At 46.4% G+C, this 24610-nt stretch overlaps 2 protein-coding genes across 2 annotated transcripts; one reads left to right on the top strand and one right to left on the bottom strand.

Moving 5' to 3' along the window:
- Window positions 1-1126: 1126 nt before the first annotated feature.
- LOC121844611 (general transcription factor IIE subunit 2-like) lies at window positions 1127-24151 on the top strand. Its single transcript, XM_042314894.1, has 7 exons — window positions 1127-1327; window positions 17769-17860; window positions 19782-19889; window positions 20507-20692; window positions 20774-20867; window positions 22010-22125; window positions 22877-24151. Exons 1-7 carry the CDS (start codon window positions 1171-1173, stop codon window positions 22991-22993), a joined length of 870 nt encoding a protein of 289 aa, XP_042170828.1. The 5' UTR covers window positions 1127-1170; the 3' UTR covers window positions 22994-24151.
- Window positions 3496-13818, bottom strand: LOC121844610 (small integral membrane protein 18-like). Its single transcript, XM_042314893.1, has 3 exons — window positions 13606-13818; window positions 5347-5566; window positions 3496-3829 (listed from the first exon to the last, which is right to left on the bottom strand). Exons 2-3 carry the CDS (start codon window positions 5554-5556, stop codon window positions 3731-3733), a joined length of 309 nt encoding a protein of 102 aa, XP_042170827.1. The 5' UTR covers window positions 5557-5566; window positions 13606-13818; the 3' UTR covers window positions 3496-3730.
- Window positions 24152-24610: the final 459 nt, after the last annotated feature.

The following is a 24610-nucleotide window of genomic DNA, read 5'->3' as shown; positions in this document are numbered from 1 at the left end:
ATAACAATGTGCGCGCGCATGCTGCTATTCACTCACGTGACTCAGCTGCCTAGCGCTCTCTCCACACACACACACACACACACACCACCTCCCCACCACTCATTCAGCAACAGCCTGCCTCACTGCTTGATAGTCAGCAGCGGCAGGTCACAGTGAAATAAATATATAAATATATATTTAAAAAAATCAAGAGAAATGCCATTGCGGCGGATGTGTAAAATAGAAGTAGCCCAAAAACCCGCGACCAAAACATTTCCACCCGCGACATCGTACTCAAAGTAGCTACATTTCTGGTAACCCGCTGACACGGCAATCTTGCTTTTCGTAGCTCCGCTAGTCCGGATGGAACGCACCAACACAATCAAGGATTAGCTGTCGATTACCGATCAATCGAACTCAGAGCGGAAGTCGACACTCAGAGCGGAAGTCGAAACTCAGAGCGGAAGTCGGAGAATGCACGACGACAAGAAGCTAGCTTGATATTTAAACAAACAAAAGCCCCCAAAATTAGCTATCGCATAAGTGTTCCAACAGAACGATTAATGAACGTGTGTTTCTAGTAAATGTTTTCATATTTGTTCATCCAAAAGAGGGGATTAGACATTTGAAGAAAAAAAAAAAAGGTAACCAGAAATAATCAAGCTAGCTAAATTAGCTTAAATGCTAGCAAACCCCAAAACCTGTCTAACTAGCTAGGTTACTAGCTTTTATTTTGTATAGCAACTAGGAAGCTAATATACATCTTTCAGTTTTATTTTTTGTGTCACTCATAAGATGATATGTCACTTAGATGTACTGGCAGAAGTGTCAGACAACTTGCTGGTTAGGTATCAGAGTAGCAACTTGACAAGTGTGATACCATTATTAGCTACGTAAACCTAGCTGGCTAACGGTATGTGAAATGTGTGAACATCATAAAAGCTATATGGTATGTGAACACCCTAACTAGGTCTAAACCATTGACTTAAATACATAATTAGATTGCTCGTTGTTCAGCCCATATATATACTGAGAAGTGTAACAACGTTGTGCATGTCTTTGAGGAGCTAATAATGCCGCTATATGTTGACTTAGAGGATGGACCCAACCCTAACATTGTGTTGCCTTGAGGTATATATTTTTGTCTTTCTGTAGCTAGCGTCTAACGTTGTAACGTGGTGGTGTATCAGGATGGACCCTGCCTTGTTGAGAGAGCGGGAGCTCTTTAAGAAGAGGGCTCTCTCTCAGCCCACGGTTGAGAAGAGACCTGCAGCCTCCGAGTCAGGCGGTTCCAAGAAGAAGAAGTCCAAAGCTGACAAGGAGGCCTCCGGGTCCAAACATGGGGCAGGTAAGACCAGGGGTGTATTCATCACGCCGATCCTGTTGCAAAACATTTAGTCTGTTGCGAAAAGGTTTCCATTTACTCCAAATAGAAAACATTTTTCAAAGGGAAAAATAGTTTTAAATTGGACAAATTAAGGTAGGTTCGTTTGCCCGGTTTGCTTCCATTTAGTTCCTAAATGGTAAACTGTTTCTTCAAGAATGAATACAACCCAGAAGGGCTCTACAACCTGGGGTGTATTCATTAGTGTAAAATATAGTAAAAGGTTTTGCAACAAACGAAAACAAGCACTTCTTATTGGACAGATTTAGGTGTGTCCCTTCCTCCCCCATTTCAGCCTTTTTTGCATCCATCTGGTTCCTACTAGTGAGTACACACCTTTAATATTTGGGTCATGTTCATTCGGCACCAGATGGAACAAATCTGACTGTGAAACAGGGGAGGGATTACCTAAACTTAGCTGTAAAAATATTTTTTGCTACGGTGGGCCCCGATTTAATACGACCCTAGTCTTGAAATCTATTATACTGCTGGTTGTGTGTCACATCTGTAGCCTGGGTACCTGCTTGCTTATACATTCCACAATGAGAGTTATTTTCTACAAACATGTTTTAAATGGCTCATTTTTTTTTTTTTTTTTTCCGTTGACCATAAAAACACTCTTTGTACATTTGTTTTAATAAGCTTCATATCAACATCTGTCAGTACTTTTGAAATGAGACAGTTTGTTTTTCTTACCTGATAATTGTTTATTCATCATCATCATCATCATCATCATTTTTTAGGCAAGTGAAATAATACCATGTGCTCAATGCAAGTATGTTATTTTATTTACATCGGTGTGTACAGGTGCCCCCTTCTAGAGAGGTAGTATCATGTGTGTGTACAGGTGCCCCCCTTCTAGAGAGAGTAGTATCATGTGTGTGTACAGGTGCCCCCCTTCTAGAGAGAGTAGTATCATGTGTGTGTACAGGTGCCCCCCTTCTAGAGAGAGTAGTATCATGTGTGTGTACAGGTGCCCCCCTTCTAGAGAGAGTAGTATCATGTGTGTGTACAGGTGCCCCCCTTCTAGAGAGAGTAGTATCATGTGTGTACAGGTGTGTGTCCCCCCCCTTCTAGAGAGAGTAGTATCATGTGTGTGTACAGGTGCCCCCCTTCTAGAGAGAGTAGTATCATGTGTGTGTACAGGTGCCCCCCCGTCTAGAGAGAGTAGTATCATGGCCACTTGGCTGTGGTTTAAATATGTTGGTGAGTGGTTACATTATCACAGGCAACATGTTGATTACATCATTACGACACAGCAAGTTGTGAACAGTTTTTGTCAAATGGATGAGGACTTCACTACAATGGCAGTCAAAGCATTAGGGAATAAAAACCATCTGTAAATTACATTAAAATGTGGGACGTCTTCTGTGGTAGCTGGGTTTTTTGGTGACATTTTAAAGTAACTGTCCAGTGATAACAGAATATTAACTTTAAAAGTTAGTTTAACTCATAATGTTTTTGATTAATCCCATACTCGTATTTGTGGTCAAATCATAAATTGGAGAGAAAAAAACACTTCAAAAATCCCCACCTCAAACTTGGATCTCAAACAGACCATTTTAAAAATGCTTGTTATTTCCTCAAAGAGGATGAGGTCATCATCGTGAGCAGGATGAGATGGTCCAATCAGCGGTCTGCTCCATTCATATTTTTAATAACCAGTACATGCCCACACCATTCCAACACACAAAAGCTGGTTTTTAACATAATTAATATTTTGGGGGGGAAGGAAAACTTTCATAGAAATCTGGAAACATTACGACAGTTACTTTAATATCTTGGTCATCTTGATCATCTTGATCTCTTATCATCTTGGTCGTTGACTTTGGGGGACTTCCTTGCTCTGTAGGGTCCTAGAGGGTTGGCTATCATTGTGGATCTCCTCTGTGTCTTAAGCTGTCTCGAATGGTATGTCTTGTACTTACAATGTGGTGATGGATGAAGATGCTAAACATCCGTCAAATAATAGACTTGTTAAACCCTGGACTTGGCAAAGGAGAGCTCTTCTTCTCTCCTGCCTTCCCTGCTGATGTGCTTCGATTAGATAACACCACCGTTATATACACACACACACACACACACACACACACACACACAGGGACAGGGACACACACACACACACACACGGGAACAGGGACACACACACACACACACACACGGGAACAGGGACACACACACACACACACGGGAACAGGGACACACACACACACACAATCTCACACATACGAAGGTGCAGTCTCACTGTTCTCAAACTGTGAGCACACAGCACAGTCAGTCTCGGGTTCAGATTCAGGGTCAACGATCATGACCTAACTTCCTGCTTGGCCCTGGTCACTGGTGGCAACGACCCCTTTAATAACCCCCTTACACCACCTCGGTTTGTGACCCCGTGGGACTGTGGATCTTCTCCACCATGTTGTGGAAGGGACCTTCCTCCTCCATCAGGTCACGGTGGGTCTTCCCCTGCATGAGAAGGAAAACCATAGTTTAGGTTATATAATGGGTTTAGGTTAGATCCAGGTTATATTAACAGGCCTGGTCTAACCCTGGAACAGGTACAGTATAGTAACAGGCCTGGTCTAACCCTGGGACAGCTACAGTATAGTAACAGGCCTGGTCTAACCCTGGGACAGCTACAGTATAGTAACAGGCCTGGTCTAACCCTGGAACAGCTACAGTATGGTAACAGGCCTGGTCTAACCCTGGGACAGCTACAGTATAGTAACAGGCCTGGTCTAACCCTGGAACAGCTACAGTATAGTAACAGGCCTGGTCTAACCCTGGGACAGCTACAGTATAGTAACAGGCCTGGTCTAACCCTGGAACAGCTACAGTATAGTAACAGGCCTGGTCTAACCCTGGAACAGCTACAGTATAGTAACAGGCCTGGTCTAACCCTGGGACAGCTACAGTCAGGCCTGGTCTAACCCTGGAACAGCTACAGTATAGTAACAGGCCTGGTCTAACCCTGGGACAGCTACAGTATAGTAACAGGCCTGGTCTAACCCTGGGACAGCTACAGTATAGTAACAGGCCTGGTCTAACCCTGGAACAGCTACAGTATAGTAACAGGCCTGGTCTAACCCTGGGACAGCTACAGTATAGTAACAGGCCTGGTCTAACCCTGGAACAGCTACAGTATAGTAACAGGCCTGGTCTAACCCTGGGACAGCTACAGTATAGTAACAGGCCTGGTCTAACCCTGGAACAGCTACAGTATAGTAACAGGCCTGGTCTAACCCTGGGACAGCTACAGTATAGTAACAGGCCTGGTCTAACCCTGGGACAGCTACAGTATAGTAACAGGCCTGGTCTAACCCTGGACAGCTACAGTATAGTAACAGGCCTGGTCTAACCCTGGAACAGCTACAGTATAGTAACAGGCCTGGTCTAACCCTGGAACAGCTACAGTATAGTAACAGGCCTGGTCTAACCCTGGAACAGCTACAGTATAGTAACAGGCCTGGTCTAACCCTGGGACAGCTACAGTATAGTAACAGGCCTGGTCTAACCCTGGAACAGCTACAGTATAGTAACAGGCCTGGTCTAACCCTGGAACAGCTACAGTATAGTAACAGGCCTGGTCTAACCCTGGGACAGCTACAGTATAGTAACAGGCCTGGTCTAACCCTGGAACAGCTACAGTATAGTAACAGGCCTGGTCTAACCCTGGAACAGGTACAGTATGGTAACAGGCCTGGTCTAACCCTGGAACAGCTACAGTATAGTAACAGGCCTGGTCTAACCCTGGGACAGCTACAGTATAGTAACAGGCCTGGTCTAACCCTGGGACAGCTACAGTATAGTAACAGGCCTGGTCTAACCCTGGAACAGCTACAGTATAGTAACAGGCCTGGTCTAACACTGGAACAGCTACAGTATAGTAACAGGCCTGGTCTAACCCTGGAACAGCTACAGTATAGTAACAGGCCTGGTCTAACCCTGGAACAGCTACAGTATAGTAACAGGCCTAGTCTCACCTTGACACAGCAGCCACAGTCCAGCAGCTCGTAGAGGAAGGCCAGAGCTGCCAGGGAGACTACTGTGATGATGAAGAGGAGTAGGATGACGAAGCACGCTATGTTCCAGCCGTCGTGGAACGGGTACACCTCCTGAACCTGCAGGGAGACCTGGGACAGCGGGGCGGCGTCAGGGAGCCACGGGAGAGAGGTGGTGTTGAGACGGTCCATGTTGTTTCACCTGGGAGAGAAATGATAGAGGAAGTCATGGTTGGTTTGTTCCTGGAGAGGTTTGAGAGGTCTGCTGGTGTTGACAGTCCAATGGTCGGTAGAGAGATGATAGTGTTGTTTTGTTCCTGGAGAGGTTTGAGTGTCCTGCTGGTGTTCAGGATGTTCTTCTGTCCGTCAGACCTGCTGTCTATGAAGACAGCCTTTATAGAGCCTCAACTCAAGAGTTCTGGTACTGTGACCTGGAGGGAGAGAGAGACAGAACCTCTATAGACAGAGTTCTGGTACTGTGACCTGGAGGGAGAGAGACAGAACCTCTATACACAGAGTTCTGGTACTGTGACCTGGAGGGAGAGAGACAGAACCTCTATACACAGAGTTCTGGTACTGTGACCTGGAGGGAGAGAGACAGAACCTCTATACACAGAGTTCTGGTACTGTGACCTGGAGGGAGAGAGACAGAACCTCTATACACAGAGTTCTGGTACTGTGACCTGGAGGGAGAGAGAGACAGAATCTCTATACACAGAGTTCTGGTACTGTGACCTGGAGGGAGAGAGACAGAACCTCTATACACAGAGTTCTGGTACTGTGACCTGGAGGGAGAGAGAGACAGAACCTCTATACACAGAGTTCTGGTACTGTGACCTGGAGGGAGAGAGACAGAACCTCTTACTCCATCAGGACACAACCTCCTGGGGTGCATAGCGCCTTCCTGCTTACACACACGCACACACACACACACACGCACGCCAGGAGCAGTGAGACTGACCCAGTTTGGCTGAGTGAACCAGAGAGAGACTGAGGGGAAATGGGGCTTGTCCTGAGTACTGCTCTACAGACACTCCTACCCTGGGAAACATTGTTAGAGTGTAACCTGGTTTGATTAGTTGTCTGTCTGTCTGTCTGTCTGTTCTGTCTGTCTGTCTGTCTGTCTGTCTGTCTGTCTGTCTGTCTGTCTGTCTGTCTCTGTCTGTCTGTCTGTCTGTCTGTCTGTCTGTCTGTCTGTCTGTCTGTCTGTCTGTCTGTCTGTCTGTCTGTCTGTCTGTCTGTCTGTCTGTCTGTCTGTCTGTCTGTCTGTCTGTCTGTCTGTCTGTCTGTCTGTCTGTCTGTCTGTCTGTCTGTCTGTCTGTCTGTCTGTCTGTGACTGTCTGTCTGTCTGCCTGTCTGTCTGTCTGTCTGTCTGTCTGTCTGTCTGTCTGTCTGTCCTGTCTGTCTGTCCTGCTGTCTGGTCTGTCCTGTCTGTCTGTCTGTCTGTCTGTCTGTCTGTCTGTCTGTCTGTCTGTCTGTCTGTCTGTCTGTCTGTCTGTCTGTCTGTCTGTCTGTCTCTGTCTGTCTGTCTGTCTGTCTGTCTGTCTCAACCTTCTCTAGTTCAGATAGAATGTGTGCATGAGTTTCACTGTTCTGTTCAGCATTCCACCTTTACTCGTCAAATATGTGTGTGACTGACTTGGCTATTGTTACCAGATGTGTGTGTTTAGCAGTGAGTCATTCCACCTCTCCTCTCCTGTGGTAGAGCCCACTGTCATCATCTGCTCTGAGTAGCTTTACTGATGACTGTTGACTGATGACTGACTCACAGTATGTTACATAGTGCTGTTAGTGTAACCTGATACAGGCCTGTCATTAGTCAGAGGACAGCATGTCTATTATATACAGTTCTATGTTACATAGTGCTGTTAGTATAACCTGATACAGGCCTGTCATTAGTCAGAGGACAGCATGTCTATTATATACAGTTCTATGTTACATAGTGCTGTTAGTGTAACCTGATACAGGCCTGTCATTAGTCAGAGGACAGCATGTCTATTATATACAGTTCTATGTTACATAGTGTGTTAGTGTAACCACAGTCAGAGGACAGCATGTCTATTATATACAGTTCTATGTTACATAGTGCTGTTAGTGTAACCTGATACAGGCCTGTCATTAGTCAGAGGAACAGCATGTCTATTATATACAGTTCTATGTTACATAGTGCTGTTAGTGTAACCTGATACAGGCCTGTCATTAGTCAGAGGACAGCATGTCTATTATATACAGTTCTATGTTACATAGTGTTGTTAGTGTAACCTGATACAGGCCTGTCATTAGTCAGAGGACAGCATGTCTATTATATACAGTTCTATGTTACATAGTGTTAGCAGACCACAGTCATCTCCTGACTGTTAGTCTAGTTACCCTGAACACAATGGCTCGGTCTCTGATGAGGTCAATGAGATCATGTGTTTATTAGGATCCCCATTAGCTGTCGTCATCTAATGAGATGTGAAGTAGCCAATAGGCCTTCAACTTTAATCAGACCGTTCTAATGTTGCTATGGAAGTAGCCAATAGGCCTTCAACTGTTTTCATGTTGCTATGTAAAGTAGCCAATAGGCCTTCAACTGTTTTCATGTTGCTATGGAAGTAGCCAATAGGCCTTCAACTGTTTTCATGTTGCTATGGAAGTAGCCAATAGGCCTTCAACTGTTTTCATGTTGCTATGGAAGTAGCCAATAGGCCTTCAACTGTTTTAATGTTGCTATGGAAGTAGCCAATAGGCCTTCAACTGTTTTCATGTTGCTATGGAAGTAGCCAATAGGCTTTTCAACTGTTTTCATGTTGCTATGGAAGTAGCCAATAGGCCTTCAACTGTTTTAATGTTGCTATGGAAGTAGCCAATAGGCCTTCAACTGTTTTCATGTTGCTATGGAAGTAGCCAATAGGCCTTCAACTGTTTTCATGTTGCTATGGAAGTAGCCAATAGGCCTTCAACTGTTTTCATGTTGCTATGGAAGTAGCCAATAGGCCTTCAACTGTTTTCATGTTGCTATGGAAGTAGCCAATAGGCCTTCAACTGTTTTCATGTTGCTATGGAAGTAGCCAATAGGCCTTCATGTTTTAATGTTGCTATGGAAGTAGCCAATAGGCCTTCAACTGTTTTCATGTTGCTATGGAAGTAGCCAATAGGCCTTCAACTGTTTTCATGTTGCTATGGAAGTAGCCAATAGGCTTTCAACTGTTTTAATGTTGCTATGGAAGTAGCCAATAGGCTCCTCAACTACCTTCATGTTGCTATGGAAGTCCCTAGGCCTTCAACTGTTTTAATGTTGCTATGGAAGTAGCCAATAGGCCTTCAACTGTTTTCATGTTGCTATGGAAGTAGCCAATAGGCTTCAACTGTTTTCATGTTGCTATGGAAGTAGCCAGTAGGCCTTCAACTGTTTTAATGTTGCTATGGAAGTAGCCAATAGGCCTTCAACTGTTTTCATGTTGCTATGGAAGAAGCCAATAGGCCTTCAACTGTTTTCTGTTGCTATGGAAGTAGCCAATCCTTCAACTGTTTTCATGTTGCTATGGAAGAAGCCAATAGGCCTTCAACTGTTTTAATGTTGCTATGGAAGTAGCCATCCTTCAACTGTTCTCTAATGTTGCTATGGAAGTAGCCAATAGGCCTTCAACTCCTTTTAATGTTGCTACAAGTAGAGGCTATTGATACACTCCACATTAGTAACACTGTCATGGTAACTGAAGGTCTCTCTCCTGGGGAAAATACTTAGTCTGACTGTAATACTTCCTGTTAAAAGTGTTGTCTAATTGGGTTATTGGAGGTTCTGTTGGCTGATGTTGATGGAGGGAGAGAAGTGAAGGAAGAGAGGGATATCATTATCTATTATGAATGTAGACCGATACCCATCCTCTTTCCTCTCTGTTCCTCTCTAGTCTGTTACCCTCTCCTCCTCTACAGTCCTCTCTGATCCTCCCTATCGTTACCCTCTCCTCCTCTACCCACACCACACTACCTTTAGCCTAGTACCCCAGCACTACACCTCTCTCTGTTCCTCCTTATCGTTACCCTCCTCCTCTACACCTCTCTACCTCTGTCTCTATTATCGTTACCCTCTCCTCCCCTACCTCCTCTCTATTCCTCCCTCCATCCCTCTCCACCCCTACCCCCTCCTCTCTGGGCCCCCCTCCACCCCTACCCCCTCCTCTCTCTAACCCCCTACTGGGCCCTGTCTGTCTCCTGTCTGCTCTCCCCAGCATAACCCCCCTCCACCCTTACCCCCCTCCCCTTTCTCTCTCCCCCCCATCCACCCCTGGGCCCCTCCTGAGGCAGAGCGGTGCCTCCTGCCGTAACTGTCTGACTGGGGCTCCCACTGCCCCACAGCCCTCCCTAATGTCTAGTCCCATCCTCCCTCTCCACCCCTACCCCCCTCTGTCTCTCCTCTCCCCCCTACCCCCTCCTCTCTCCCCCACCCCCTCTGTCTGCAGGGGCTCCCACCCCCTCCCTAAAGTCTAGTCCCATCCAGTATGCCGGTCTGAATCACAACAACCTCACTGCCTGCTTGGCACCCTATTCCCTGTGGAGTTTGACCCAGGGACCATCCTCTAGCAGTCTAGTCTCTCTGTTCTGCTACAAAAACACTCATCCTTTAGTCTGACAGTCTGTTATATAGACACTCTCCTTTAGTCTGACAGTCTGTTACCCATAGACACTCATCCTTTAGTCTGACAGTCTGTTATATAGACACTCATAGACTGGGCTTAGTCTGACAGTCTGTTATATAGACACTCATCCTTTAGTCTGACAGTCTGTTATATAGACACTCATCCTTTAGTCTGACAGTCTGTTATATAGACACTCATCCTTTAGTCTGACAGTCTGTTATATAGACACTCATCCTTTAGTCTGACAGTCTGTTATATAGACACTCATCCTTTAGTCTGACAGTCTGTTATATAGACACTCATCCTTTAGTCTGACAGTCTGTTATATAGACACTCATCCTTTAGTCTGACAGTCTGTTATATAGACACTCATCCTTTAGTCTGACAGTCTGTTATATAGACACTCATCCTTTAGTCTGACAGTCTGACTGTCTGTATATAGACACTCATCCTTTAGTCTGACAGTCTGTTATATAGACACTCATCCTTTAGTCTGACAGTCTGTTATATAGACACTCATCCTTTAGTCTGACAGTCTGTTATATAGACACTCATCCTTTAGTCTGACAGTCTGTTATATAGACACTCATCCTTTAGTCTGACAGTCTGTCTATATAGACACTCATCCTTTAGTCTGACAGTCTGTTATATAGACACCATCCTTTAGTCTGACAGTCTGTTATATAGACACTCATCCTTTAGTCTGACAGTCTGTTATATAGACACTCATCCTTTAGTCTGACAGCTCACTCATCCTTTAGTCTGACTGTCTATAGACAGCATAACCCATAGACTGGGCTCCCTGTCTGTCTGCTCACAGCATAACCCATAGACTGGGCTCCTGTCTGACAGTCTGTCTGCTCACAGCATAACCCATAGACTGGGCTCCCGTCTGTCTGTCTGCTGTCTGTCTGTCTGTCTGTCTCACAGCATAACCCATAGACTGGGCTCTGTCTGCTCACAGCATAACCCATAGACTGGGCTCTGTCTGTCTGTCTGTCTGCTCACAGCATAACCCATAGACTGGGCTCCTTTAGTCTGTCTGTCTGCTCACAGCATAACCCATAGACTGGGCTCCTGTCTGTCTGTCTGTCTGCTCACAGCATAACCCATAGACTGGGCTCCTGTCTGTCTGACAGTCTGTAACCCATAGACTGGGCTCTGTCTGTCTGTCTGCTCACAGCATAACCCATAGACTGGGCTCCTGTCTGTCTGTCTGTCTGCTCACAGCATAACCCATAGACTGGGCTCCTGTCTGTCTGTCTGTCTGCTCACAGCATAACCCATAGACTGGGCTCCTGTCTGTCTGTCTGCTCACAGCATAACCCATAGACTGGGCTCCTGTCTGTCTGTCTGTCTGTCTGTCTGCTCACAGCATAACCCATAGACTGGGCTCCTGTCTGTCTGTCTGCTCACAGCATAACCCATAGACTGGGCTCCTGTCTGTCTGTCTGTCTGCTCACAGCATCCCATAGACTGGGCTCCTGTCTGTCTGTCTGCTCACAGCATAACCCATAGACTGGGCTCCTGTCTGTCTGTCTGTCTGCTCACAGCATAACCCATAGACTGGGCTCCTGTCTGTCTGTCTGTCTGCTCACAGCATAACCCATAGACTGGGCTCCTGTCTGTCTGTCTCTGCTCACAGCATAACCCATAGACTGGGCTCCTGTCTGTCTGTCTGCTCACAGCATAACCCATAGACTGGGCTCCTGTCTGTCTGTTACTCACAGCATAACCCATAGACTGGGCTCCTGTCTGTCTGTCTGTCTGTCTGCTCACAGCATAACCCATAGACTGGGCTCCTGTCTGTCTGTCTGCTCACAGCATAACCCATAGACTGGGCTCCTGTCTGTCTGTCTGCTCACAGCATAACCCATAGACTGGGCTCCTGTCTGTCTGTCTGTCTGCTCACAGCATAACCCATAGACTGGGCTCCTGTCTGTCTGTCTGTCTGCTCACAGCATAACCCATAGACTGGGCTCCTGTCTGTCTGTCTGTCTGCTCACAGCATAACCCATAGACTGGGCTCCTGTCTGTCTGTCTGTCTGCTCACAGCATAACCCATAGACTGGGCTCCTGTCTGTCTGTCTGCTCACAGCATAACCCATAGACTGGGCTCCTGTCTGTCTGTCTGTCTGCTCACAGCATAACCCATAGACTGGGCTCCTGTCTGTCTGTCTGTCTGCTCACAGCATAACCCATAGACTGGGCTCCTGTCTGTCTGTCTGTCTGCTCACAGCATAACCCATAGACTGGGCTCCTGTCTGTCTGTTACTCACAGCATAACCCATAGACTGGGCTCTCTGTCTGTCTGTCTGTCTGTCTGCTCACAGCATAACCCATAGACTGGGCTCCTGTCTGTCTGTCTGCTCACAGCATAACCCATAGACTGGGCTCCTGTCTGTCTGTCTGTCTGCTCACAGCATAACCCATAGACTGGGCTCCTGTCTGTCTGTCTGCTCACAGCATAACCCATAGACTGGGCTCCTGTCTGTCTGTCTGTCTGCTCACAGCATAACCCATAGACTGGGCTCCTGTCTGTCTGTCTGTCTGCTCACAGCATAACCCATAGACTGGGCTCCTGTCTGTCTGTCTGTCTGCTCACAGCATAACCCATAGACTGGGCTCCTGTCTGTCTGTCTGTCTGCTCACAGCATAACCCATAGACTGGGCTCCTGTCTGTCTGTCTGTCTCACAGCATAACCCATAGACTGGGCTCCTGTCTGTCTGTCTGTCTGCTCACAGCATAACCCATAGACTGGGCTCCTGTCTGTCTGTCTGTCTGCTCACAGCATAACCCATAGACTGGGCTCCTGTCTGTCTGCTCACAGCATAACCCATAGACTGGGCTCCTGTCTGTCTGTCTGTCTGCTCACAGCATAACCCATAGACTGGGCTCCTGTCTGTCTGTCTGTCTGCTCACAGCGTAACCCATAGACTGGGCTCCTGTCTGTCTGTCTGCTCACAGCATAACCCATAGACTGGGCTCCTGTCTGTCTGTCTGTCTGCTCACAGCATAACCCATAGACTGGGCTCCTGTCTGTCTGTCTGTCTGCTCACAGCATAACCCATAGACTGGGCTCCTGTCTGTCTGTCTCTAACCCATAGACTGGGCTCCTGTCTGTCTCTGCTCACAGCATAACCCATAGACTGGGCTCCTGTCTGTCTGTCTGCTCACAGCATAACCCATAGACTGGGCTCCTGTCTGTCTGCTCACAGCATAACCCATAGACTGGGCTCCTGTCTGTCTGTCCTCTGGTGTTGATAAACCTTTTACCGTTTATAATGTAGTTCTGTTACCCAGAATGCTGTAGGGATGGAAGGTAAACCCTCCTCTTATGAGAGCAATCACAGATACAACGTAGGCTTCATAGGATGGATTAGGCTAGTAGACACACACACACACTACACACACTACACACACACACACACTACACACACTACACACACACTACACACACACTACACCCCCACACACGCGCCTTGCCCTGATACATGGCTGTAGCAGGCAAGCATGCGAACAGACTGCAGATCTGCCAGTGTGTCCCCCCACACACACACACACACACACACACACACACACTAACCGTCATTGTGCCAGAGAAATATGCAGACTCACCTGTGTAGCTTATACTGTGGGGTGGATGCTTGTAAAGGATTCAGGCAAAAGATGCTCTCCCTTCCCCCACTCTTCCTCTCTCTCTTCCTCTCTCTCTTCCTCTCTCTCTTCCTCCCTGCCACTCCTTGCAGTTCTGCTCGTCTTCCCCACACAAGGCACAGCCTGTGCTCAGACCGTACCACTCTACCAATGGCTAAGCTCACCCTCGTTTCTCCCCTCTCTATTTGCCAAATCTTCTCAGATGAAATGAATGCCCCGCCTTCTCATTAGCACCCAGCAGCAGCTCCCGCCCACGTGATGAATCATTTAGTGAGTCACAACAACAGGCCGCTCTGATTGGCTGGTCTCCAGAAACAGGATCTCACAGCTGAAGCCACAGACGCAGAGCCACTAGAGTAGGTAGCTGTCTTGTGCCCTTATACCCCCTAGCTAGTGCCATGATACCCCCTAGCTAGTGCCATGATACCCCCTAGCTAGTGCCATGATACCCCCTAGCTAGTGCCCTGATACCCCCTAGCTAGTGCCCTGATACCCCTAGCTAGTGCCCTGATACCCCTAGCTAGTGCCATGATACCCCTAGCTAGTGCCCTGATACCCCTAGCTAGTGCCCTGATACCCCTAGCTAGTGCCCTGATACCCCTAGCTAGTGCCCTTATACCCCTAGCTAGTGCCCTTATACCCCTAGCTAGTGCCCTTATACCCCTAGCTAGTGTCATGATACCCCCTGTCTAGTGCCCTGATACCCCTAGCTAGTGCCCTGATACCCCTAGCTAGTGCCCTGATACCCCTAGCTAGTGCCCTGATACCCCTAGCTAGTGCCATGATACCCCTAGCTAGTGCCATGATACCCCTAGCTAGTGCCCTGATAACCCCTAGCTACTAGCTAGTGTCATGATACCCCTGTCTAGTGCCATGATACCCCTAGCTAGTGCCCTGATACCCCTAGCTAGTGCCCTGATACCCCTAGCTAGTGCCATGATAACCCCCTAGCTAGTGCCCTGATACCCCTAGCTAGTGCCATGATACCCCTAGCTAGTGCCCTGATAACCCTAGCTACCCCTAGCTAGTGCCCTGATACCCCTAGCTAGTGCCATGATACCCCTAGCTAGTGCCCTGATACCCCCTAGCTAGTGCCCTGATACCCCTAGCTAGTGCCATGATAACCCCTAGCTAGTGCCCTGATACCCCTAGCTAGTGCCATGATACCCCCTAGCTAGTGCCCTGATACCCCTAGCTAGTGCCCTGATAACCCCTAGCTAGTGCCCTGATACCCCTAGCTAGTGCCCTGATACCCCTAGCTAGTGCCCTGATACCCCCTAGCTAGTGCCCTGATACCCCTAGCTAGTGCCCTGATACCCCCTAGCTAGTGCCATGATACCCCTGCTAGTGCCCTGATACCCCTAGCTAGTGTCATGATACCCCTGTCTAGTGCCCTGATACCCCTAGCTAGTGCCCTGATACCCCTAGCTAGTGCCCTGATACCCCTAGCTAGTGCCCTGATACCCCCTAGCTAGTGCCCTGATACCCCTAGCTAGTGCCCTGATACCCCTAGCTAGTGCCCTGATACCCCTAGCTAGTGCCCTGATACCCCTAGCTAGTGCCCTGATACCCCTAGCTAGTGCCCTGATACCCCTAGCTAGTGCCATGATACCCCTGCTAGTGCCCTGATACCCCTAGCTAGTGCCATGATACCCCCTAGCTAGTGCCCTGATACCCCTAGCTAGTGCCCTGATACCCCTAGCTAGTGTCATGATACCCCTGTCTAGTGCCCTTTTATACCCCTAGCTAGTGTCATGATACCCCTAGTCTAGTGCCCTGATACCCCTAGCTAGTGCCCTGATACCCCTAGCTAGTGCCCTGATACCCCTAGCTAGTGCCCTGATACCCCTAGCTAGTGCCCCCTGATACCCCTAGCTAGTGCCATGATACCCCTAGCTAGTGCCATGATACCCCTAGCTAGTGCCATGATACCCCTAGCTAGTGCCCTGATACCCCTAGCTAGTGTCATGATACCCCTGTCTAGTGCCCTGATACCCCTAGCTAGTGCCCTGATACCCCTAGCTAGTGCCCTGATACCCCTAGCTAGTGCCCTGATACCCCTAGCTAGTGTCATGATACCCCTGCTAGTGCCCTGATACCCCTAGCTAGTGTCATGATACCCCTGTCTAGTGCCCTGATACCCCTAGCTAGTGCCCTGATACCCCTAGCTAGTGCCCTGATACCCCTAGCTAGTGCCCTGATACCCCTAGCTAGTGCCATGATACCCCTAGCTAGTGCCATGATACCCCTAGCTAGTGCCCTGATACCCCTAGCTAGTGCCATGATACCCCTAGCTAGTGCCATGATACCCCCTAGCTAGTGCCCTGATACCCCTAGCTAGTGCCATGATACCCCTAGCTAGTGCCATGATACCCCCTAGCTAGTGCCCTGATACCCCTAGCTAGTGCCCTGATACCCCTAGCTAGTGCCCTGATACCCCTAGCTAGTGCCATGATACCCCTAGCTAGTGCCATGATACCCCTAGCTAGTGCCATGATACCCCTAGCTAGTGCCCTGATACCCCTAGCTAGTGCCCTATACCCCTAGCTAGTGCCATGATACCCCTAGCTAGTGCCATGATACCCCTAGCTAGTGCCCTGATACCCCTAGCTAGTGCCCTGATACCCCTAGCTAGTGCCCTGATACCCCTAGCTAGTGCCCTGATACCCCTAGCTAGTGCCATGATACCCCTAGCTAGTGCCCTGATGCCCCCTAGCTAGTGCCATGATACCCCTAGTGCCCCCCTCCCTGATACCCCTAGCTAGTGCCCTGATACCCCTAGCTAGTGCCCTGATACCCCTAGCTAGTGCCATGATACCCCTAGCTAGTGCCATGATACCCCTAGCTAGTGCCCTGATACCCCCTATCCATGAGACCCCCTAGCTAGTGCCCTGATACCCCTAGCTAGTGCCCTGATACCCCCTAGCTAGTGCCTGATACCCCCTAGCTAGTGCTATGATAACCCCTAGCTATTGCCTGATACCCCCTAGCTATTGCCCTGATACCCCTAGCTAGTGCCCTGATATTGACAGGACCTAGCTGAGTGCTATGATAACCCTACTGAGCTAGTGCCTGATAACCCCCTATCTGTGCCCTGACAGGACCTATGTGCCCTGATAACCATATCAGACACAGAGAGAAGGGCACTTCCTAATGCTTCTACTACAGCTTTTATTTATTTTTGAAATTGTTTTTTAAATCTTCCACAAAAACAATATAATCACAACGTTATTGAATTAGTACAATGTGATATTGACAGGACCTATATGAGTCTCTATTGAATAACTGATATTGACAGGACCTATATGAGTCTATTGAATAACTGATATTGACAGGACCTATATGAGTCTATTGAATAACTGATATTGACAGGACCTATATGAGTCTATTGAATAACTGATACTGACAGGACCTATATGAGTCTATTGAATAACTGATACTGACAGGACCTATATGAGTCTATTGAATAACTGATATTGACAGGACCTATATGAGTCTATTGAATAACTGATATTGACAGGACCTATATGAGTCTATTGAATAACTGATACTGACAGGACCTATATGAGTCTCTATTGAATAACTGATATTGACAGGAACTATATGAGTCTCTATTGAATAACTGCTACTGACAGGACTCATCTTAGTGTGGCACAAGAGCAGGACAACATGTCTAGATTCTGATCCTGGTCTGTATTTGAGCAGGACAACATGTCTAGATTCTGATCCTGGTCTTTATTTGAGCAGGACAACATGTTTAGATTCTGATCCTGGTCTTTATCTGAGCAGGACAACATGTCTAGATTCTGATCCTGGTCTTTATTTGAGCAGGACAACATGTCTAGATTCTGATCCTGGTCTTTATCTGAGCTGGACAACATGTCTAGATTCTGATCCTGGTCTTTATTTGAGCAGGACAACATGTTTAGATTCTGATCCTGGTCTTTATCTGAGCAGGACAACATGTCTAGATTCTGATCCTGGTCTTTATTTGAGCAGGACAACATGTCTAGATTCTGATCCTGGTCTTTATTTGAGCAGGACAACATGTCTAGATTCTGATCCTGGTCTTTATCTGAGCTGGTAATTAGGATATCTGACCAGTTTTCTCTTTCTCTCTCCAGACACCAGTAATGGTAACTTCAACCTGAAGGCCCTGACAGGCAGCTCTGGCTACAAGTTTGGTTGCCTGGCTAAGATAGTCAACTACATGAAGGTAAGGTGAACACACACACACACACACACACACACACTTACACACACACACACACACACGCACACACACACCTAATACGTGGATGATGCTATTTCCATGACGTTTGAGTCATTTAGCAGGTGCTGTTGTCCAGAGTGACTAACAGTAGTGAGTGTTAGTTGTCCTACTGTCAAATCCCCACTGTAGTAGTGACTAACAGTAGTGAGTGCGTACTGGTGGAACCCACAAGCCTGGTGTTGCTAGAGTCACCCTCTACCAACTGAGCTACACAGGACCACACATGTTAGTTATCCTACTGTCAAATCATCACTGTAGTAATGACATGTTGTCAGAGAGGTGGTTCACTGTAGTAATGACATGTTGTCAGAGAGGTGGTTCGCTGTAGTAATGACATGTTGTCAGAGAGGTGGTTCGCTGTAGTAATGACATGTTGTCAGAGAGGTGGTTCGCTGTAGTAATGACATGTTGTCAGAGAGGTGGTTCACTGTAGTAATGACATGTTGTCAGAGAGGAGGTTCCCTGTAGTAATGACATGTTGTCAGAGAGGAGGTTCCCTGTAGTAATGACATGTTGTCAGAGAGGTGGTTCCCTGTAGTAATGACATGTTGTCAGAGAGGAGGTTCCCTGTAGTAATGACATGTTGTCAGAGAGGTGGTTCTCTGTAGTAATGACATGTTGTCAGAGAGGTGGTTCACTGTAGTAATGACATGTTGTCAGAGAGGTGGTTCACTGTAGTAATGACATGTTGTCAGAGAGGTGGTTCGCTGTAGTAATGACATGTTGTCAGAGAGGTGGTTCCCTGTAGTAATGACATGTTGTCAGAGAGGTGGTTCAGTGGTGTCCTGATTGGTGAGCTTCCTCCTTCCAACAGTCTGAGCTGTCATCTCAATTAAACCACTCCCCTTTTAACCTCTGAACCCTCTATTGTTTGGTTTTCCACTCTTTATTTTGGAAGTAAACAACAACAACACAGACTTTTGTTTGTCAACATGTTTATGGTTCAGCTCTGGTGCAGTAACTCTGACAGCCTGGGTGGTTTTTCACACCAGACGTTGACTCATAACAATCTGCATAACGTTCGCAGAGTGTGTGTGCCAGTGTGTGTGTGTGTGTGTGTGTGTGTGCCAGTGGGTGTGTGTGTGCCAGTGGGTGTGTGCCAGTGGGTGTGTGTGTGCCAGTGGGTGTGTGCCAGTGGGTGTGTGTGTGTGTGTGCCAGTGTGTGTGTGTGTGCCTGTGTGTGCCTGTGTGTGTGTGTGTGTGCCAGTGTGTGTGTGTGCCAGTGTGTGTGTGTGTGCCAGTGTGTGCCTGTGTGTGTGTGTGTGCCTGTGCCTGTGTGTGTGTGTGTGTGTGTGTGTGTGTGTGTGTGTGCCTGTGTGTGTGTGTGCGCCTGTGTGTGTGTGTGTGTGTGTGTGTGTGTGTGTGTGTGTGTGTGTGTGTGTGTGTGTGTGTGTGTGTGTGCTCTGTCTTTTTCCCAGTACTGTATACTACCTCGTCTGGACCCAGTCGATGCAGACAGGCTGCCGTTACACAGAGGACTTCTTTTAAACAATGTATCATGTGACCAACCAATAACATCCTGGATTCTGTGTTCTGTTCTTCTCCGTCCGGTACTCAGACTACTACACTGAAGTAAAGGATTGTAGAAACGGGCCATCTGGCTATTAGACCACACTAGCCCGGGTGGCATTCAGGTCCTAAAGGCCAAACTTGAAAATTCAACATTTTACTGGCGGTCTAGTTGTTCATATTTTTAAGCCCAAACTGAAAGCCTTGGCTAGCAGGTTAGCTTCATTTCTTACAATTGAGTTACAATTGATCATGTTTTCCTTCCTGTTCTTCTGTGTTCCTTCCTGTTCTTCTGTGTTCCTTCCTGTTCTTCTGTGTTCCTTCCTGTTCCTCTGTGTTCCTTCCTGTCCTCCAGACCAGACACCAGCGTGGTGATACTCACCACTTGACTGTGGAGGAGATTCTAGATGAGACCAAACTACTGGACATCGGCATGAAACAGAAACAATGGCTGATGACTGAGGTGTGTGTTGGGGCTTGACCTTTCACCTTTTCAATAAGATGGTGTGTGTTGGGGCTTGACCTTTCACCTTTTCAATAAGATGGTGTGTGTTGGGGCGATCACATGTTATCAGAGTTATCATGAAGCAGAAACAATGGCTGATGACTGAGGTGTGTGTTGGGGCTTGACCTTTCACCTTTTCAATAAGATGGTGTGTGTTGGGGCTTGACCTTTCACCTTTTCAATAGATGACGCCAAATCTGTTTTTTGACAATCGCAAACTTATCAATGGGAATAATGTAGATCGTTTGACAATTATTACCAAGGTTAAGCAAGCTAGCTAACTTTTATTATTTATTATCTTTTATTAGAGAGGTATCAGAAACAACGTGTTAAATGATAATTGATATGGATCAATTGTTAAATCTTTAAAACCACCTCCCCTCATTATTCTGATCATAAAACATAGTTTCTAAAAATATAATATCTTCCACCTCTCTCTCTTCTTGCTCTCCCTCTCTCTTTTATTTACCTCCTTCCCACCCTCCTCTTCCTCGGGCCAAACAGACTAGTGTTTTGAGACCCATGTAAATAAAGTTGAAATAAATGTTTGACTCCGTCTCTGTCCCGTCCCCCAGGCGCTGGCCAGTAACCCTAAGATAGAGGTGAGGGATGGGAAATATGCCTTCAAGCCCAAATATCACCTGAAGGACAAGAAAGCCCTGCTCAGACTGTTGGATAAACATGACCAGCTGGGACTGGGAGGATTACTGCTAGATGACGTGGAGGAGGGGCTACCCAACTCTGCCAAGGCACTGAAGAAGGTGTGTGTGTGGTGTGTGTGTGTGTGTGTGTGTGTGAGTATTAATGAGTCAGACATATTAACGGCCTCTGTTCCTCCCCAGGTTTTGGGAGACCAGATCATCTTTGTGACAAGACCAGACAAGAAGAAGATTCTGTTCTACAATGATAAACACTGCCAGTTTACAGTTGACGAAGGTGAGAGCGTTGGTGTAGTTTCTCTACCTTAATTACTTTTTTGGGGCCCTCCGTGGTAGATGAGTGGGAGCATTTGTATGGTGTCTTTTTGCTTAGTTCTCTGTAGAAGGTGAGAATATAATGTTAATTAGAACTAGAGTGTTGGTATGGTCTCTCCCTTAATTTAGTTTGCAGTGGTTGAAGATGAGAGCATGTGTATAGTTTCTCCCCATTAAATATCTGTTGAAAAGCTGAGCATTGGTAGGGTTTCTCCCATGTCATCCAATGCAGAATGTGAAAATGTTGGTACAATTTCTCCCTTAATTATCAGTTTGCAGTAGATTCAGATAAGAGCGTTGATAAGGTCTCTCTTCCTTATTTCAGTTAAGGGAGCTTTGTTGACCTTAAATACATTCTGTAAATATTGCCAAAGGTTAAAAAATAAAATAAATATATATATAAAACTGTAAATATTGCCAAAGGTTAAAAATAAAAAATATATATATATAAAAATGTTTTATAAGTCTAAAGACGTCTAAAGTACAACTGCATAAAGCCACTCAGTTCTCTGTAGAAGGTGTGAGCACTGGTCTGGTTTCTCTCCCTTTGCACTGGTCTGGTTTCTCTTTCACGTAATGACTTCAATGGCTCCACCCAGTGGTCAGATTTTTAAATTATTTTTTTACTATGACGTCATTTAGAAGTGTAGAACTTTCAGTTCCTTCATACCAGGATCCATTCAGTCGATACGGGATATTAACTGAATTTAATTAGTTTGTTTACTTTTGTATGTTTTGATTTGTTTACTTGAATGTTTTGATTTGTTTACTTGTATGTTTTGATTTGTTTACTTGTATGTATTGATTTGTTACTTGTATGTTTTGATTTGTTTACTTGTATGTTTTGATTTGTTTACTTGTATGTTTTGATTTGTTTACTTGTATACATTGATTTGTTTACTTGTATGTATTGATTTGTTTACTTGTATGTTTTGATTTGTTTACTTGTATGCATTGATTTGTTTACTTGTATGTATTGTGTACCGCAAGTCAGCTTTTATCTGCCAAGTACGACCTACTTGTAAAAATGTAATAAACTACTACTGCTATTGTCCTACCTGAGCTAATGGTATCCTGTCTGTGTTTCCTGGTCTATCGTCCCAGAGTTCACCAAGCTGTGGAGGAGTATCCCAGTGGACTCTATGGACGAAGAGAAGATAGAGGACTACCTCAAGAGACAGGGCATCTCCTCCATGCAGGAGACTGGACCCAAGAAAGTTGTGAGTTTCTCTCTCTGTCCCTACCTCTTTCTCTACCTCTCTACATCTCTCTCTACCTCTCTACATCTCTCTTACCTCTTTTCTCTTTCTGTCTGTATTTCTGTCTCACAGGCCTGGGTAATTCCATTCCTCGGGGGGCCTGATTGGTGTTACACTTTTGCCCCCAGCTAACACGCCTAACTCCAGTAATCAACTAATCATGATCTTCAGTTTAGAATGCAGTTAGTTTAAATCAGCTGAGTTCTGCTAGGGACTGGGGGGGGGGAAGACAGACCCCCTCGAGGACTGGAATTACCCCGGCCTGCCGGTCTGTCACATAGCTGGGACAATAAACCGAAAATGATCTTGACACCCAAACAGGACAGAGAGAGGACATTTGACGCTTGGATAATAATGATACGGATCCTTTACTAGAGGAATGTGATGTTTGACATGTAATGAGTTGTCTGATATACTGATATGGGCTGTTTGTTAACAAGACAGTTGATCGCTACAACATTCAAAGTAGAAGTAGTAGGTTGAAGGGTCATTTAAAAGAGTAACTCTGGGGCACATTCATGTTATAAACGTGTTCTACTTATCGACATTGTGATCATTTAGTCAATTTATGGTGGTACGGATTTACGTCCACATCTCCTAGCTCTTATCACTCTCTTTATCTTTCTCTCCATGTTTCTCATGACTTATCTGTGATTGGTTGTTTCTACAATAACCCGGTCTGTGATTGGCTGTTTTGGTTGTGTTGCTACAGTTACCAATCAAGAGGAAGAAGCCAGGTGGACAGAAGAAGAGACGCTTCAAGACTCACAACGACCATCTGGCCGGAGTACTGGAGGACTACTCAGAGGGCGTACCCGCTAAGAAGTGATGTCACTTCCTGGTTATACCCCTCCCACTTCCTCTTCCCTGGCCCAGTGAGAGAGGGGTGACCTGGGCGTTGTTGTTTTTGGGCGGAAATAAACTTTTTTTTTTTATTTGTCTCACCAAAACTACAATGAAGATGAGAGGAGACAATGGCCCTGTCTCAAAAGTGTGAACTTGCTTCCTTTTCTTGGGTCCTTTCCTCCCCCGACGATAAAGGAGAGGAGATGAGGAAAGGAAGCCATTTTGGAATGTTGAGACACAAGATGGCTGACTGATTGACTGAAGTGAAGTCCAAACACACCAACCTAAAGAGGTGCTCGCTGTCCTTTTTGATAATACTGTACCAGGTTGGTTCTAAGCAGTAATACAAAATGGTGGACGACTTAAGAGAAGCAAAAATTCCCATTAAATTTTCCCCAAAAAATCCCAGGTTTTCCAGAAATCCCAGTTGGAATATTCCTGTATTGACAAATTCCCTGGAATCTGGTAACACTTCAAATGGGGATGTCTGGGAAACATAGGGGATTCTGGGGAAGTTACTGGGTATGTGCAACCTTAGAAGGGGCTGTATGTGTAAATGTCTGGCACACGATGGACACTGTGTGTGTGTGTGATAGTGGAGAGAGGATGTGTGTGAAAGTGTTTTTAAAAAAAAGAATACCAGTCGTATTGTCTGCTGTAGTTGTTCCTTATATTCATTTACAACAGTGGTCACCAATGGCAACCTGGAGAAATACAGGTTGTGCAGGGTTATGCTACAGACCTGCACAAACACTCCTGATTTAGCTAAACGACTCGTAGAATCTACCAGGTTTACTCAGACAAACACTAGCCTGGTCCCAGGGTCTTTGTGCTGTCATTCCAAACGGCATGACAACGAGTCATAGCAGAGCTGAAATCAGGCTAGACAAACACCCCACTCCCATAGAAGCCCTTCAGCTAATAAACTGTCCCTTCAGTATATACTCAAACTGTTCATCAAGACCTTGATTGGGTGAATCGGTTGTGTTATAGTGCAAGGCTAGAACAAAAGCCCGAGACACCCTGTATCTCTCCACTTCCTGGCTGGTCTCGGAGCGTTCTTCATTACTGAGCACGTTACCCACAGTACCTTTCTCCTGAGGCCTTTCCTCTGACGCACAATAAAGTCCTAGAAAACACACTGTACTGTGTCTTCTTGATAACACAGAGGCCTGGATTCAATCTGATGGTTGCTGCTCGCTGACATTTTAAAAGGTCATATCTGATTCGGAGAAAGAGAGAGGATGCGAGGAACCACGGAAAGACAAATGAAGACTGGTTGGATGAAATCTCAGTGGGCGAGGCTTAATGACAGATCAGTGAGTGGAATTTACATCTGAGAGACAAATAAAATTAACTTTTTAGGGTTGCAGGTGGATGGGGGTTAAACGCGGGTTGCAACCTGCCGAGGTCGCCAGTTCTAATCCCGGTTGCGACTAGTTTCCCAACTCTACCCAACATAACTAATTACATTTCTAATCTACAAACTCTGAACAGCTTTAAATATGTGCAAAAACAAGGATGGTGGCGGAGGGTACTAAGCACTGAGATAAATGACACTCAACTGCTTTTCTCCTCCCGCCTTCTGACACCCAGATGG

Source organism: Oncorhynchus tshawytscha, unplaced genomic scaffold (genome assembly GCF_018296145.1).
Source record: "Oncorhynchus tshawytscha isolate Ot180627B unplaced genomic scaffold, Otsh_v2.0 Un_contig_3034_pilon_pilon, whole genome shotgun sequence".
In the NCBI taxonomy this organism is placed as follows: domain Eukaryota; kingdom Metazoa; phylum Chordata; class Actinopteri; order Salmoniformes; family Salmonidae; genus Oncorhynchus; species Oncorhynchus tshawytscha.
The sequence above is the reverse complement of the archived record's forward strand: the minus strand, read 5'-3'. Positions and strand labels throughout refer to the sequence as shown.

Bases quoted from the DNA above. Each gene is read 5' to 3' on its own strand.
- LOC121844611 (XM_042314894.1), top strand. From the start codon at position 1,171: ATGGACCCTGCCTTGTTGAGAGAGCGGGAGCTCTTTAAGAAGAGGGCT. The intron at 1,328-17,768 runs GTAAGACCAGGG...TTCTCTCTCCAG, and splicing joins CGGGTCCAAACATGGGGCAG to ACACCAGTAATGGTAACTTC. The intron at 17,861-19,781 runs GTAAGGTGAACA...CCTGTCCTCCAG, and splicing joins AGATAGTCAACTACATGAAG to ACCAGACACCAGCGTGGTGA.
- LOC121844610 (XM_042314893.1), bottom strand. From the start codon at position 5,556: ATGGACCGTCTCAACACCACCTCTCTCCCGTGGCTCCCTGACGCCGCC. The intron at 3,830-5,346 runs GTGAGACTAGGC...CTTCTCATGCAG, and splicing joins ACTGTGGCTGCTGTGTCAAG to GGGAAGACCCACCGTGACCT.